This window comes from Cryphonectria parasitica (genome assembly GCF_011745365.1).
Source record: "Cryphonectria parasitica EP155 unplaced genomic scaffold M406scaffold_8, whole genome shotgun sequence".
Lineage (NCBI taxonomy): Eukaryota > Fungi > Ascomycota > Sordariomycetes > Diaporthales > Cryphonectriaceae > Cryphonectria > Cryphonectria parasitica.
The window spans coordinates 1,272,208-1,288,288 of NW_024468916.1; the positions used below are offsets into that span (position 1 = coordinate 1,272,208).

At 54.3% G+C, this 16,081-nt stretch overlaps 4 protein-coding genes across 4 annotated transcripts; 3 read left to right on the forward strand and 1 right to left on the reverse strand.

Moving 5' to 3' along the window:
• The first annotated feature begins 257 nt into the window (after positions 1-257).
• M406DRAFT_295125 (putative Fe-containing alcohol dehydrogenase) lies at positions 258-2,415 on the forward strand. The gene is made up of 4 exons (XM_040919171.1): positions 258-390; positions 500-885; positions 998-1,635; positions 1,744-2,415. Exons 1-4 carry the CDS (start codon positions 361-363, stop codon positions 2,163-2,165), a joined length of 1,476 nt encoding a protein of 491 aa, XP_040772477.1. The 5' UTR covers positions 258-360; the 3' UTR covers positions 2,166-2,415.
• A 223-nt stretch (positions 2,416-2,638) lies between these two features.
• On the reverse strand, positions 2,639-4,610 carry M406DRAFT_74450 (uncharacterized protein; the record flags this gene model as incomplete). Its single annotated transcript, XM_040925736.1, has 2 exons — positions 2,639-4,512; positions 4,601-4,610. 2 exons carry the CDS (start codon positions 4,608-4,610, stop codon positions 2,639-2,641), a joined length of 1,884 nt encoding a protein of 627 aa, XP_040772478.1.
• A 911-nt stretch (positions 4,611-5,521) lies between these two features.
• Positions 5,522-8,543, forward strand: M406DRAFT_295129 (putative catabolite repressor protein). Its single transcript, XM_040919172.1, has 7 exons — positions 5,522-5,966; positions 6,095-6,228; positions 6,324-6,859; positions 6,931-7,098; positions 7,149-7,516; positions 7,600-8,150; positions 8,310-8,543. The coding sequence occupies exons 1-7, from the start codon at positions 5,962-5,964 to the stop codon at positions 8,375-8,377; spliced, it is 1,830 nt and encodes a 609-aa protein (XP_040772479.1). The 5' UTR covers positions 5,522-5,961; the 3' UTR covers positions 8,378-8,543.
• A 5,174-nt stretch (positions 8,544-13,717) lies between these two features.
• On the forward strand, positions 13,718-15,789 carry M406DRAFT_342285 (uncharacterized protein; the record flags this gene model as incomplete). The annotated part of the gene is made up of 5 exons (XM_040921756.1): positions 13,718-13,782; positions 13,880-14,023; positions 14,092-14,851; positions 14,911-15,645; positions 15,679-15,789. The coding sequence occupies 5 exons, from the start codon at positions 13,718-13,720 to the stop codon at positions 15,787-15,789; spliced, it is 1,815 nt and encodes a 604-aa protein (XP_040772480.1).
• Positions 15,790-16,081: the final 292 nt, after the last annotated feature.

Genomic DNA, 16,081 nt, shown 5'->3' on the forward strand with positions numbered 1-16,081 from the left:
GCCGGTACCAACTAATCCGGCAGCTGGTCGAGAGACTACGAAGATTACTGGGGAAAAGACTATGATTAACACAGTAACAAACGCGGGGAATCTCCACACTGAGAGAGGACCACCCACCCCGCCCCCCCACAGACACCACCACATCATGACTTCTCCAATATTGTCTTTTTTGGAGTTCCGTGAGGGGCTGCATCTGTCTTCCGAGCTCGCAGTATCAAACAACCAGACCGCTTGGAACTTCACTTCTGCTTTGCCTTGATCTCCATCATTATTTTCTCATCTCTTCTTAAGCTGCAGATATACCAATGAGGTAATATTTACATACATATATTTCTTTTGTATATACGTACAGCCGTCATCATGACACCGGCTATTCGTATAATCCCACGTGTGAGTACTCTCAATTCAGATCCTGCACTGTTCACTCATCCCCACCGCCAAAGAAGAAGAAAAGATCTTGTGAGACTGACACGATGATCCCCACCAATCCTACTTCAAGGCTTCCACGAGGGCAGTCAATCTGCTGAGGGCGGTGCAGTTCACTCACCCTCCCTCGTGTCCATGCCATTCCAACCCAGGCCACCATCACCACCAGCACCAACGGGGCCCGCATGAAGCTGTGCGACGCTATGCCACACCACAGGACGACTCGCAGCTCAAGGAGTACGCCTTCGAGATGGCAGCCTCGTCCATCCGATTTGGGCCTGGCGTCACCCGCGAGGTCGGCATGGACTTTAGGAACATGGGCGCCAAGCGGGTCTGCGTCGTGACGGACGAGACGGTCGACAAGCTGACGGCCATGGACCAAGTGCGCGAGGGCCTGACTAAGGAAGGGGTCAATTTCAGGGTGTATAACAAGACGAGGATAGAACCCAAGGACAGCTCGTATGACAGGCCTGACCCATTCCCCCCCCCCCCCCCCTCTTCCCCCTTCACAGTAAATGATGCGCACCCGGATTAACAAGTGACCTCCCGTTTCTCCTTTCTCTCTCGGTAGTATCCGCGATGCCATAGACTGGGCCAAGCCCTTCGACCCAGACGCCTTCCTGGCCGTGGGCGGCGGCTCCGTCATCGACACCGCCAAGCTGATGAACCTGTACACGTCCTATCCCGACGCCGACTTCCTCGACTTTGTCAACGCGCCTCTGGGCGCCGGAAAGCCCATCGACAAACCCCTCAAGCCCCTCGTCGCCGTGCCCACCACCGCAGGCACCGGCTCCGAGACCACAGGAACCGCCATCTTCGACCTCGTCTCCCGCCGCGCCAAGACAGGCATCGCCCACCGCAACCTGAAGCCCACCCTCGGCATCTGCGACCCCTTGAACACGAGCACCATGCCTGCCGCCGTCAAGGCCAGCTCCGGGCTCGACGTCCTGTGCCACTCCCTCGAGAGCTGGACGGCCATCCCCTACACCGAGAGGGTCCCGCGCCCTGTTAATCCCATCCAGAGGCCTGCCTACCAGGGCGCGAACCCCATCAGCGACATCTTCTCGCTCAAGGCCCTCAGGGACTGCGTCAAGTACCTCCCTCGCGCCGTCAAGGACCCGGAGGACATGGAGGCCCAGAGCCAGATGCTGCTGGCCGCCACGCTGGCTGGCGTTGGTTTCGGTAATGCAGGTGTGCACCTGTGTCATGGTGAGTCCCCAAGTACACTTTTTCTTCTTCTTTCGTATTCACATTTTATGACTACTCTTTTACAACGCTCCTCCTTAACAATGTATACACACACACACACACACACAGGCATGTCCTACCCAATCTCAGGTCAAAACCCAGGCTACAAACACGCCGGCTACGAGGTCACCACCCCCATCATCCCCCACGGCGTCTCCGTAGCCGTGACATCCCCGGCCGTCTTCCGGTTCACCGCCGCCTCCAATCCAGACCGCCACCTCGAGGCCGCCGCCTGCTTCGGCGTCGACATCAGCAACGTCAAGCGCGCCTCCGCCGGCGAGGTCCTGGCCGACGCACTGCGCCGCTTCCTGGATGACCTCGGCGACCAGCCCACCGGCCTGCGGGCCCTGGGGTTCGGGACGGAGCACCTGGATGAGCTGGTGGAGGGGACGATTCCGCAGCAGCGGGTGCTGATGCTGGCGCCGAACTTGGCGCGCGAGCTGGAGGCCGAGAGGGAGCAGCTGCGGGGTTTGTTTGAGGCGTCCATGTGATAGAACAAGAATGCTTTTTCTTCTTCTTTTGGGTGTCCTTTTGAATTGATCATAGGAGGTGGGGGAAAAGAAAACAAAGAGGGCATTTGTTGCATTAAAAAAAGACTCCCGGCACAGTTGGACTGTAAATACTTCATGAAAGTAGGATATGTGTTGTTACAGTTTTGTGCCGATTGTGAGAGTAGTCGGACGACACCTCATCAGCTCTTTGACATACTCAAGTGTAGTTGGGCACGTGCCTCGCAAGACCATGCGTCCTTGATTCCGGAACAGTGAGGTGGGTATCATTGATCTCTCTATGTGCTAAATACGCGAGTTCAACTGAAGAGAGAGAAAAAGACATAGGGCGCCTCAAACACCCGAAAATGCTCATCAAAAAGAAGAAACACTTTTAAAAGATTCTATGAATGCCTTGAGAGATGAAGATTGGAGACAAAACCCACAAACAAAGAGTAACACACAAACAACCACCGCTATGCCGAGCTCGTCGACCGCCGCCAGATGATCAGCGCCGCCAGACCAGCACACGCCGTCGCTCCCAGTGCCACGTACAGACTGGTCATATCCGGAGGAGGCTCCTCACTCTTGGGGAATGCCGTGGACGGGTTCGTCGCCGCCTCCGCCAGCGCGACAAACAGCTCACTGATGCTGTTCCATGTGACACTGACATGCAGCGGCGTCGGCATCATCAGGCTGGACGTGTAAACGTCTGGCTGTGACTCGCAGCGCTGCGTCGTCTTGTCCTTGTCGGCTTTGAGGGCCACGTAGATCGAAGGCATTTCGTCCAGGTGCGGGAGCTTGCTCCGCAGATCGACAATGTGCGAAAACGAGTCTGGGTCCGACGAGTCATACGTGTAGCAGATGAGGTCACACGCGTCGAGGCGAGCGCGGTTCTCCAGGATGGCGGGTTCCAGCTCCCCCAGCTCCTCCAGGATTAGATAGTATTGCTTGCCGCCCTGAAGCTCGACGCTGTTCACCGCACGCCGCGGCTTGATGGTTGGGTGGTAAAGGGGAGCAAACGGCCGGTTGAGGAAGGCATCCAGGAGGGAGGATTTGCCTGCCCCAGCGCCGCCGAGTACATAGCAGAGGACAACATTGCGCTCGACGCGGCCGGGGCGCCGTCTTCTCTTTCGTGGTTTCGTCACCTTCAGAGCACTCGATGTCGACTCCTTGGGGTTGGATGCCTCGAAACCGAGATATGCTAGGTATTCAAGTGTTGTCTTCGGCTCGAGAAAGGTGGTCATGCTCCACTGCGCGAGCCATCCCTGGAGCGTAACGTGTCCGGCCTCGTTCCGTACGGTGGACGATGGGAAAGCTGAATCCATCCATGACTGCGGTAGGCCAGGCGTGGGCGTGAAGAGCGCTGCTAACTCCTCATCGTTCAGCCCTCCGTCGTTGTCCTTGTCGAAGAGTAGAAACATGTCTACAAAGAACCGATATCCCGCGGGGCTCAGTTCTGCTGAGGCATACTCCGGAACGTCGAGTTTAGGGTGCAGGAAGCTGTCCTCCAGGCTGAGACTGTCGGTGTAGTGGTGCTTTCGCAGTATAATCCATATCGTCTCGTGGCGGCCCTTCTCGGCATACATTTTGTTCAGGCGGAGGAATCCTGCAAGGTCAATGCCTTTTCCGGTATTCGACCTTGGCGACATCTTGCTGACGGTCAGCTTGATGTTCTCGAGGTCCTCTGGTGACAGTGGCCTCTCGAATGCCTTGGCCTGGAAATCGTGCATCTCCTCATCGCTGAGATAGCCGTCCTGGTCCTTGTCGCTTAGGTAGAAAATCCTCTTCAGAGCCGAGACACACGCCGGCTTCAGATTCCCTTCCTTGTAGTCGAAGAGGGGCGCGATCGGATGTGTCACTGCCTTCTGACAGAGAAAGAAGACCTCGTTCACGTTCCTGTGTTCTCGAGCGCTTGTCCTGATGCAGGAGTCAATCTCTCGAAACTCGTGCATGACCGGCAGTATCTCGTCATCCACGATCTGTGCTGTATTGTCATCCCCTGTCAGGTCTGACTTGTTGGCGCACAGGACCACAGGCACATTGACCCCGAGAGACCTAAAATACGGCATCCAGAAGAGGGCGACCCTCTCGTAGCTGTAGTGGTCCGAGTAGACAAGTAATATGACGTTGGACTTTCGAATCTCCTTGCGCAGCGTGTTGCGGTCCTGTGGTCGGGCGGACGTGTCGACGATGGTCGTGGTGACGTTTTCTGGGGTACCGATGGTCGGTGGGATGGTGATCTGTGGCAGGACGGACTGGATCTTGTTCGCGACGAAGACGTCCTTGACGAGAGAGGCGATCAGGCTGGACTTTCCCGTGCCCTCGTCACCGCAGACACATACCCGCACTGGTAATGAACACAAAGCATGGCTGTCAGCAGCGCATCCTTGACAGCACAGTTGGACGACCCGGCAACAGGGCAGACGTGGATATACCTGTAGCCATTGTAGCAGCTGGTTGTCTTTATGCCATACCAAATCGAAGCGTTGTAGGCGAGACAACATGCACGGGAGAGAAGCTCAAGGGAACCGCTCAAGGATGACGTTGTCTGTAGGAGACTGGGGTCTTTATCCCCCGGCGGAATACGGAGCTGCGAGGTGTGGTCCGTCCTTGAGGTGTCAGAACGAAGAGAAACGAATAGTCACAAAGAGACAGCTGTGGTGGCGTGAAGATGAGGTGGTGCAGGTTCCCAGTCGGAGAGGAAGGTGGGATGGCAATTTCCGTTGGCTGTTAGTTGCCGTAGCCATGACCATTCATAAGCTTAGCATCCGACCCGTGACACCTCATTTTCAACCGCAGCGGCTACTGCGTGAGGGGCGCTCCAAGTACAGTTACTGTCTATTGATGTAACCCCCCACATCTACAGGCACTACAGCTGCAAGCTCACTCAATCTTGTGCTCATGATGCAAAGCTACTACTGGATCTTGAACATCCTAGATTGATTGTTTTGATAGAGTTGTCTTCCAACACAATCACCAGCATCACTCAGCCCGTATCGGTTCAGTGTAACCAATTAATACAAACGAGAGACTGGAGTGCATGTTCTCAATAGATGATACGTTGGAGATCATGAAGTAAAATCTATTGAAGCAGGAGACCCAATGAGAGATCTCATCAAAAAGAGAATGTTGATGTTGTCCAACCAGAATACAGGCCCTCTTCCATCAGGGCGACCAGGTTCCCCTCATTGGCCCCTACAGGAGTAAGGACTGATGTAAATATACAGTAAGCTCCATTACCCCAGATTGCACAGGCTATACAGATTTGGGGTTGAAGGGTCAGGGGTCCCATGGTCCTTCTCTCCATTGATCGTGCGTGCGTTCCTTCCTTCGGCCCATGGTCAGAAATGTCTGCCAGCGTCAATACTTCCTCTTCTTTTCATCTCTCCATCATCATCTTCATATTCTGCTCATGAGAGAGTTCAGCTCAAGTATTGCTCACTCTAACCCTTGGAGTCGCTTTTTCCCCACCTCGGCAGATACGGCGACTTGGCCTCTTCCGTCCCGGGCTAAACCTCATCACACGGCAGCTCGCAGCTGGGTTGTCTACTCATGCTGACGCTGCGGCTCTGTGACCCGACAAACGTAGCCGAATGGGTGTTGAACCTGCATGAAGAACGATTGACTTCCCATCTTCAGCGTTCTGAGCGCCTCTCACAGCAGTAGGGTTACAGTTACAGTCAAGGGCTGTGCATCCACAGGGATTTGTTTTATGGGTCGCACCCACCAGTTGATACCTCCTTCGACTTAATTCTCGCTCTTCAGCACGACCACCTTCCTCTATAGTCCTGCAGCCATGTTGTAAGACATATCCTCCCCCCTCCCCCCGGCCTCTTTTCACGGATCTTTGAGATACATCATATAGCTACTCTCGTCCCAAAAGGGACCGGCTTCAACATGACGAGCCTCTCGCTGATCACAGCTCTCAGCGTCCTCCCGCCTCCCCCGCGGTATCCCACCCAGGCCGCCTACAGTGCCGCCCTTGGTGCTGGCGGTATACCGCCTATGATCGAGACCAACAATATTCTCTCAAACCCAGAGGATCACTTCTTGGTCGGCGAGGGTGAGCTGACTCCCTCCCTCGAGCTCCAGCCTGCGGGTGGGCCTGTCCGTCTTCTCGCCGGTGCCCAGGCTGATGAACTGTGTCACGTGTACCAGGTACCTACGTGCTCAAGGAGGACTTACACCTTGCCACGCCTCCTCCCCACCCATCAGAATCACCAGTCATAAATCCAAATCCCCTTGCAACCAGCCCGCAACCGGCAACAGCAGGAACCAAGGTCTCGCTGCTGAGCCTCTATGCTCGCCCACCGCCCTTCTCCTACAAGGGCTTGTTGGCGTCGGGCCTGGGCCATGCGAGCATCCAGGAGCGCCCCAGCGAGGATGATTCCAGAGACCCGACCCTGAGCGGCAGTGAGGGCCGCGCCAATTCGAGCGAGGCCCCTCAGTCTCTGGGGTCTGCTCCGGCCTTTGGAGAAGGGACCTCGCTGCTGGCGCCGCAGAATGCCAAGGATGCTGGCAAGAGGAAGAAGCCCAAGAATAACATGACTAAGAGTAACTCGTCGTTCATCAGCAGGGTCATTGTCCATGAGGCACTTGTCAAGAGGATACAGGAGCGGCCGGCGGATGGTCTGTTTGCCTTTGCGAACATCAACCGGGCATTCCAATGGTTGGACATGTCTGCTTCTAAGAAGGTCGGTTGAATAAATGATGGGCATCACCCGAACTGCGTGCATCTACGAAATCTAGCTGACCCAAAATACAGGATGACTATCTTACCAAGATTTTATTTACAAAGGCACATTGTCTGTGTCACGACGTAAACCAGGTCACCAAAGGCGCCGCTCATATCGACGTAATCATGGGCTTCTCGACGGGCGAGATCATATGGTGGGAAGCAACGTCGCAGCGATATGCCCGACTGAACAAGAACGTGAGGTTGCCGGTCTTCATCTTCTGGAGAAACGCAGCTGACGGCAGCAGGGGGTGATAAACGGAACTCCGGTCTCCCAAATCAAGTGGATACCTGGCTCGGAAACCCTCTTTCTCGCATCACACATGGATGGATCCCTGGTGGTTTACGACAAGGAGAAAGAAGACGCCATCTTTTCTGCAGAGCAGGAGAATGGGGAAGGTGAGGCTACAAATGGAGCTACGGCATCTGCGCCGACCAAGCACGGCATTCAGGTACAGAAGTCTGTCCATTCCAAGAACCAGAAGTCCAACCCGGTGGCGGCATGGAAATTGTCAAATCAGCGCATCAATGCCTTCGCCTTTTCTCCTGACAACCGGCACTTGGCTGTTGTGTCAGAAGACGGATCGTTGAGAATCATCGACTACCTCAAAGAAGAGTATGTGTTGTCCCGCCGGAAGCGCAGTGAAACTGTGAGGGACGGACCATAAGCTAATGGAAGGTGGCACACCCCCCTCGCAGGCTCCTCGATCATTTCCACTCGTATTACGGCGGGCTGATCTGCGTCTGCTGGTCTCCCGATGGGAAATATGTGCTGACAGGCGGCCAAGACGATCTCATTTCCATCTGGCACGTGCCCGAGTCCGTCCTCATTGCCCGCTGTCAGGGTCACCGCTCATGGGTTACATCCGTCGCCTTCGACCCTTGGCGTTGCGACGACAAGAACTACCGCTTCGGCAGTGTAGGCGAGGACCGGCGCTTGTGTCTGTGGGATTTCTCAGTGGGCATGCTACACCGTCCGCGCGGAGGCGGAGGCGCCAATGCTGCGAGGGGTTCGATTGCATCCCGATTCACGGCGGGCACGGCCCTTGCCCGCGCCGAAACGACGGGGACGAGCAGGTCCGAAAATACGGAAGACACCGGCTCTGGCAAGGCGTCCACAGGGCCGCATCCGGTGGAGCCGCGGGCCAATACAGCCATGTTGCCCCCGGTGCTGACCAAGGTGGTCGACGCAGATCCGCTTGCGTGGTTAGAGTTCACCGAGGAGGCCATCATGACAAGTTGCCGAAGCGGTATGTTTGCCATTCCTCTTCTGGGGGCCATGTTTGACCCACCAGTATTGCGGCCCGTCTTGTCTTACCCAACAATTCCTGGATCTTTTGTTCTATTTTTGTGACATCCTCGTGTTGTCTCAGACCCCCGTGGCTAACCATCGCCGTATTCTCTCACAGGCCATATCCGGACTTGGAGCCGACCGTCGGACTCGACAGCGCATGTCGGTGACACCTCGGCCACTTGATTGTGTTACAAAGAGGCCGGTAGTGATGAACGGCTCAAACGGGGCATGTTTATTGGGGTATATGGGTTCGTTTGATGTGTGGTACAGCGAATTGAAACGTATTACGAGATATCGCAACCAGTATTTCTAGGCGCAGCGAAATGTGAGTCCAAGGTTTTCACATGCCAACCCACTACTGTCTGTTTCACCTGCGGCTCTTCCAAACTTTGTCCTTTTAAGTGTGGCCTTCGGATCACGTCCGATAAGGCTGCAAAAAGACCGGCGCTTCAAAGTATCTGGTCGGGGATCCACATCGAATGCAATCTAAACGGTCATCGTGCTCTGTTCTGTGATTGTGGTTGGTAATTGAGGGACTTTCGATCAATCAGTGCCAAGGGAGATTGATGGATCTCGTTTTGGACCTTTCGCAGCGGATCGACCCGTCCTGCACCTGCAAGTTTGCATGCTCCTCTGTACCCACAGGCGGCCCTTGTGGTCGAGAATCCAATGTGGGACAGACCCAAAAGACCGCGAGAAATCCCGTAACACCCACCGGAGGGTGTCCGAGACAACATAGAGTGGGTGCCCGAAAAGTTCTTGGGTGCCAATGGGGACGTGCTTTGGGCGATTGAGCTGCATGGTGGTGATGGCTTACAGTACGTGTCCTCGCGGTGATAGGTGACTGGGTCTTTCCACGTATCCGCCCCCAAACTGCCAAAAGGAAGAAGGTGGGGGGGGGGGGGTGGATAGTAAGGGGATGAATAGTCCCAACAAAGCTCGAGGCGAGGGAAGCGAGCGCAGTTGTGTTCCTGTGCCCTCTCGGCCGTGTGTGATGCGGCTGCTAGACGAGCCCTTCCTCTTCGTTGACGCACCGCCACTTATCACAGGAAGAAAGATAAGCGTGGGGGGCACTGGTTTTCCTCTCTCCCTCTTCTCGTTTTTCCTTTCTCTCATCTGTCATGCTCTTTTTTCAGGGTCCATATTAAGAAAAAAATTCTTCTTTCTTCCTTCAGAGGCAACTGATTGACAGTGGATCCCGGGAAGCTTCGGGATGACCCTTTATATCAAGTGGGTCTCCCTTCAAAACCTTCTCTCGCTTTGTCTCTCTTGTCCCTTTGGTGTCTTGTCGCGCGCGGCCCTGTTGCTCATGACTCCACTCCTGCTGGGTTGAGTGAGACGTGTGTTTTGTATGCCATGACGCCGCAAAAAGTGGAGTTGCATTGGATGCTGTTCATGATCGTCACAGGGTTCTAAAGTTTTTGTAGAAACAAAAACGTTATGAGGGGTGTTGGTATCTTCACCAACAAAAAAGGTGAAAGGGAGGGGGGAGGGGGGAAACTTGGAAGTTGTGTGGTGTACCTTATCAAAACTATGATTGTCTTACGTGCTCAAGCCTTTCTTTTTTTTTTCTCTCTCTTCTCATTTCTCTTCTATTTTTGTGCTGAACGGTGCCTTGGCGTAGTTTAGATCGGCTACGCCCTCATATGAGCTGTACAAGGGGATCCCTCGTTGCCACGTCTACATCCGGTTTTTCTTTCTTTTCTTTTTCACGAGGGAGAGAAGAAGAGAGGTTGGAAAACGTCATTTATCAGGGTTCATTATGCAATAGTGCAGAGCCTCAGGTGGCGAGGTGGGCTTGATGGTCTTATCGCTCGGGACCAGGATAATACCTGATACCAGTCATTAGCTCGATATGTAAGTGGCTAAAAGGAGGCTGAAAACCCCATGCAGCAGCCCTTATGTATCTTGAGCTCTACTTATTGGTTCGGCGAAACTTGATTTTATCAGGATCCGATCCCTGGATCTGTACCGAGTGGGTTGGGGAGGAAACTGAGCTGCCTGAGCGCGTACCGTAGTACATAGTATATACGGTTTCTGACATGAAATCTCAGAATTTCGAGAGCCAGGAATCCCTGTCCGAGGCTGGGACATGTGAATATGGCCCCCTTCAGCCTTGTCAACAAGATGATCTCTGCACGTAATAGTATTGTGAGGTCATAATGAAAAATAATATTTTGTCAGCATAAAAAAGACCACATCGAGTTTGTCGATAATAATAAGACTGCTTGTTTGTAGTTCAAGGCAATAGGGAACCAAAGAGAAGCCCAACTTGCAAAGAGGCTGGCGAGCACAGCGGGCCCGCTAAAGACCATACCCACTTCGTTTGCAAAGTTGGCTGGCCGCACCTCGCCTCTTGATTAACAGTCTCGATAACCAGATAGGAGTGATGATGCATAGATGGTGAATGCGACAGAATCCCAAACATTGCCTCCGATACACGGAGGGCTGGCTGTCTTGAGGTTTCGTGTGTACGCTTCAGCTTAGCTCACTGTCGCTGAGGGGACTCCAATTCAACTGGTTGCGTATTTGGAGACAGACGGGCTTCTCTTGAGGCACACGACAAGGTAGTCAATCTGGACCTCACATTCGATCAGGGTTGGCAGGACATGTAAATTGCGTGGAACCACCTCCTGCGGCTGTGGCATATGTAGACGAATGAGTAACGAAAATGCGCACTCCTGTCAGGATGTGGTTTCCTGGTTCCACGGTCGTTAAAGAAAATTTAGCCTGGAAGATATCGGAACTGGGATTTAGGACGGGGAAATAATCGCGGGTAGTTCGGCGTATCCCCGGGCGAGCCTCGCGGGGCGGAGTCCATCAGAAACATCGGGCGTTCCTAGGCTCCTGGACTGGCTGCTGGCTGCAACGAAGATCAAGCACAACAGACGTGTACACTTGTGTGAAGCGAGCGAGTCAATGAGGTCTTCGTCTGCTGCATGTCCTGGCTCGGTAGCACATGCTGTCTCGCTTTGCTTCGTCTCGTGCGCGGCTCGATCAGGTGAGACTGGGTGGTTGCAGTATCGTATCAGGCCATACGTAGGTGGCGGGCAGCGTCGCGACCGTCTTTCATGTGTGTATCTGTGGGCAATGAGGGTAAACGATCATCCCAAGACCGCCAGGATTGTGAACACTGCATTTTATATGCGCTCGCGGATCGACACTGATACCAAAGTTCTGCATATGTATAGAACGATTAATATGCATAGGCCGTGACCGTCTCTGGTTGCAAAGGCAGAATCATGCCACACAATCAGACCATGCCTGAGCCCAGCCCGCTGGCGTGGTGGGTTCTGGGTCGAGAACAGAGGACCACTGTCAACCTGCACTCGCAAGTTCTCCACTCTGTCCCAACCAGGTTGACACAGTTGATTTGTTACCAGAGACTGCATTGTGCACATGTTATTGTTTGCGGCACACCAAGACATGCCACGACATATCGGAGGAGACCATGCTCGCGGCCGAAATAGCATTGAGAGAGGTTGCGTGATTCAAGTCTCGGTCTCGAAATGCGACAAATGTGGATCGCCGAGTCGTACGCATTCACAGAGCACTAAGAGGACTGTACCGATGTGGCAGGCAGGAAGATGGCTGCCTTCCTTTGGCGATATACGACATCCAGTTCGGGCGAAGTGGCTGCGAGCAATAGTCTGGCTGACATCGGGGCTGAGACGGTGTTCGTCCTGCCCTCCCTGATTAAAAGAAGGCTGCCCGTCAGTGCTATTCTTGCACCGGTCAGTGCGGCCCAGAACCGTTAATTCGGCTCGCGAGCAGAAGGAATGCATATTTATCTCAGCTCTAGCAAGCCACGAAGGGGGCTATCTTGCATGGTCGCTGATGGCTCGGCTTCTGCAGATGTTTGAAGGAGGGAAAGGAGGGATGGAGGACTCCGTGGGGGCCCTGCGCTATGGTCATCCGTTTAGCTTTTGGTGTGGTATGCAAGACGGACGGCTATCGATAGAAGGCCGATAGAAGGATTGGAAAAGCGGCTTGGGTGGGTGAGAGTGCAGCAAATGGCGGCCCCAAGCGCCAGTACGGTTGCAGGGGGGCTGTGGAAACGGTGGCATGCGACGGCCCTGGTGTTGCAAGCCCGGTCTCGCTGCGCCGTTCCCAGCAGGACCAAACCCAACACGCACTCAGCCAGCTCGCCAGCGTCGTTTGTCCCGTTTGCGCTGACCGTGACCAATATACGAAAGCAGGCTGAACTTGGCAAGAGCTGATGCCAGATCTTGTGATGACGACAGGTGAGTCCAAATCAGAGCTTTATTGCGTGCGGTGTCTTCCATCAAAAATGCTGACAGCCTCATCTGGCAGTCGAAGTGCATGCTCTTATGAACAGTGACATGATTTAATCTGATGATCAGGGTGTCCTGATGACGACCGTTTACCACGATTGGATGGGTGGATTCCCGGAGGGTGCTGTGCTATGCGGGTGCTGTGCCGTAGCCTGGACCCTTGTGTGGAAGGGAAAATACGGAATGACAGTGGCTAGGTGGTTCCAAGATCCAGAGGGACACTGACGTGCCTGGGATCGTGCCGATGTTACCTTGCTCAATGGAGTTCCCTGTACCATGTAGAGCCCTTCAGGTACGTACCTTCCCATAATACTAGCACAATGGTAGTGGGGGACGTGAGGGGTTCCGCACTACTTCGGTACGTATACGATATGGATATACATGGCAATGTATGGCAAGTCTGCACCGCATTCAAGTACCTACTAGGCAAAACGCCCTGATAAGCGCAAGGCACTCACCATTGATCTACAGTAGTTTTTTTCTCTTGTTACTATAGTGAAAGCTTTCCCCCCGGGCAATTGCCTTCCCTCCTGCCTCCCTGTACTTGGAAACTCAAGAAAGGCAGGAAGTGGAAACCGGTACCGGCGTACTACAGTATATCTCTTGTCAAGTTTTAACGTCACAAGCCTAGGCTGTTGTCGATACATAGTACATGCTTCACCGTCACCGTTCTTTGTTCATCCTCTTCCTTTTTCAGGGGTCCATTATTTTTCTCTCGACCCTCTTATCTCTCTCTCCCCTGGAGGAAAAAGGTGGACTGTTTCCCTGCATCGTTTTGGACACAGCCCATCGCATCTCGCCGCACCACCCTCATCGCACCAGGCTCGTCCAGGTTCTACTCTTTTCCCTCCTCCTCTCGTTTCTGGCCTCGCCTCGCCGCCTCAATACGTCGTAGCAGTGATAGATACCCGCGCCCGCCCGCGCCTGGACCCAAGGCACCCCCACCCGTCCCGTCACAGATCTGATTCGGGAGTGTGCACTTACATAGTGCAACCACGCCAGCGCCTCGACTCATTCCACCGCAACCGGTATCTTCTCGTCAAGTTACATTTTTCGCCCCGATGGTACCCACTTTGATTCCATGATTCGCATGGCCACCTGAATAAAATCAATTGGCCCGCCCCTCCAATAAGCAAGCCCTCCTGATCTTCGAATTTCTCTACTTCATCCTGTCCTCGCAACGCGCGACAACATCTCTGTTGCTGAGCAGACACAAAAATCGGCAGCCATGCCTCACTTTAACCCTCTGGCTAACGTCACGGGGCGCAACGCCTATACGCTCTTCGACATTCGGTAAGTTTGTTCCACCAGGTACAGGGTCTCCTCTCTTGGGCCCATATACGTCTCTCTTTGTGTGGTCTCATAGGCTGACATGGCACCGACTCCCAAGACTCGACAATGACTTTATTGTTTTTCGCGGCAACGACCACGAATCCTCTGGGCAGTTGCTCAAGGGTACTCTTGTGCTATGCCTACCAGCACCTCTCCGGATCGAAGATGTGCACCTGAGGCTGCTGGGGACAGAGCGGCTGAAGTGAGTCAGCCTGTTCCTCGTGATGTAGATTTTTAAGGGGCGCCTTAGTCGGCTAACAGCCCCTGCAGCTGGACCGATGCGCGTATCACGCCTACAGGCATCTCGAATCAGAAAGTCGATCGCAACCAGACTTTCTATGACCACAGGTGGCCAAATTTCATCGGGGGCAAGGGCAAGACAATCGTGTTGGACAAGGGCAACTACGAATGGCCCTTTGAGCTCATGCTTCCCGGCGACTTCTGTGAGAGCATCGAGGGCATGCCGGAGGCCAGTATTACGTACCACCTGAAGGCCACGGTTGCGCGAGGGAAGCTCGCATACGACCTGCATGCGAAGAAGAGGCTGCGTATAATACGGACGCTGGAGTCATCGGCGCTGGAATTTCTGCACGCTATGAGTGTCGAAAATATATGGCCAAACAAGGTGGAATACAGCATCGTTATCCCCCAGAAGGCTGTCGTTTTCGGCTCCTCGATCCCGCTCGAGACCAGGTTTACGCCACTACTCAAGGGCCTAAAGATCGGCGAGATCAACTGCAAATTAATGGAGGTCCACGAGATCGTCCTGACGACTCCAACCGGGCACACCGTTCGTGAGCATAAGAGAGAGCGCGAGGTGAAGCACTGGGCTCTCTCAATCAACCACGACGAGCATTGGAACGACATGATCGACGATTCCGGGCAGGAAGGTTGGGTGCTGAACACGGACCTCGATCTCCCCAAGAAGCTGGGCAAGTGCATGCAAGACACCAATGTGCACGGCATCAAGATTCGCCATAAGCTCAAGCTGGTGGTCGCACTGCACAACCCGGACGGCCATGTCTCAGAGGTGAGTCGTCTCGAGATCCAAGCGAGTCACATCCTGTCAAATATTAACCATTGCTACAGCTCCGTGCGACACTACCTGTAACGATATTTATCTCTCCCAACATGCCCCTGGACGAGGATGGCAACCTAGTTCGTCAGGCGCCGCACGAAACGGCAACGGTGCAACGCATGGTTGGCATTGCGCCCCCTGGTTACGGAGAACACATCCTAGACCAGCTCTACGATGATGTGGACATGAACGGCCTAAGCAGTGGGCTCCAGACGCCAGCAATCCAATCGGGAGTCAACACTCCGTTCTATGCTCTCTCTAGGGCTGGTTCGGCTGAGAACCTGCATCACATGGGTGGGTACCAGGCAGTCCCTCCTGCGGCGCTTAGCTCGCGGCTGCAGGATGTGTCTCTGGCTGCAGGAGACAGGAATTCATCGTACAACAGCCTGAACGGTGCATCTTTGCGAGACGGTGCCACGACGCCACACTCTACACACGCTCCGACCGACAGCAACCACAATTCGCCACCACACTCGGCTCCGCTCTCGAGATCTCACAGTGGCGAGGACTACTCCGGCATCAACACCCCGGAGCACCTTGAGTTTGAAGAGCTCAACAAGGTGCCGAGTTACTCAACCGCTGTGAAGACGCCAGTACGACCTTTGAGTACAATGGAGGGAACGGCCCTACCCGACTACAATATGGCAGTCAGCGCACCGAACTCGCCTACCATCACGACTGCGCACGTTTCGAACCCCCTCGACTCGATCCCTGAAGTACGAACGTCCGACGCTGACCAGGCGCCTGTGCCGCCCAGACCACGCCCCTCTCGAAGACAGACGTCGCTAGGCTTCAGCAACCTGCTGCGTCACCACCACAACGACGGCATTGAGGACGACGTGAGACGGAGGTTGCATCTTCTGCAAGCTCGGGCCCAGACACCGTACTAGAAGTATCGGTGGGCACGACTCACATCAGTCTCGGCCGGCCATTGACAGTCACGAGGAGACCCGAGGGCCATGGAGAGAAGCGACATGCCACAACTGTCATTTAGCTATGTATTACATCTGACAGCGACCACCGACTATGTGCCTACGACTACATACCTCTATCGACACTCACTATCTCAGCACTCGCTTTTTGTTCTTTAAACCCCCCCCCCCCCCCCCAATATTACTGGACGGCACTAGAGCGGGCTCGCATGCAGAACATGGCGTTTTTTGGTATTTTTTTTTGGGAGTA

Bases quoted from the DNA above. Each gene is read 5' to 3' on its own strand.
- M406DRAFT_295125 (XM_040919171.1), top strand. From the start codon at position 361: ATGACACCGGCTATTCGTATAATCCCACGT. The intron at 391-499 runs GTGAGTACTCTC...TCCTACTTCAAG, and splicing joins CTATTCGTATAATCCCACGT to GCTTCCACGAGGGCAGTCAA. The intron at 886-997 runs GTATGACAGGCC...CTCTCTCGGTAG, and splicing joins ATAGAACCCAAGGACAGCTC to TATCCGCGATGCCATAGACT.
- M406DRAFT_295129 (XM_040919172.1), top strand. The intron at 6,229-6,323 runs GTGAGCTGACTC...CACGTGTACCAG, and splicing joins TCACTTCTTGGTCGGCGAGG to GTACCTACGTGCTCAAGGAG. The intron at 7,517-7,599 runs GTATGTGTTGTC...CCCCCCTCGCAG, and splicing joins ATCGACTACCTCAAAGAAGA to GCTCCTCGATCATTTCCACT.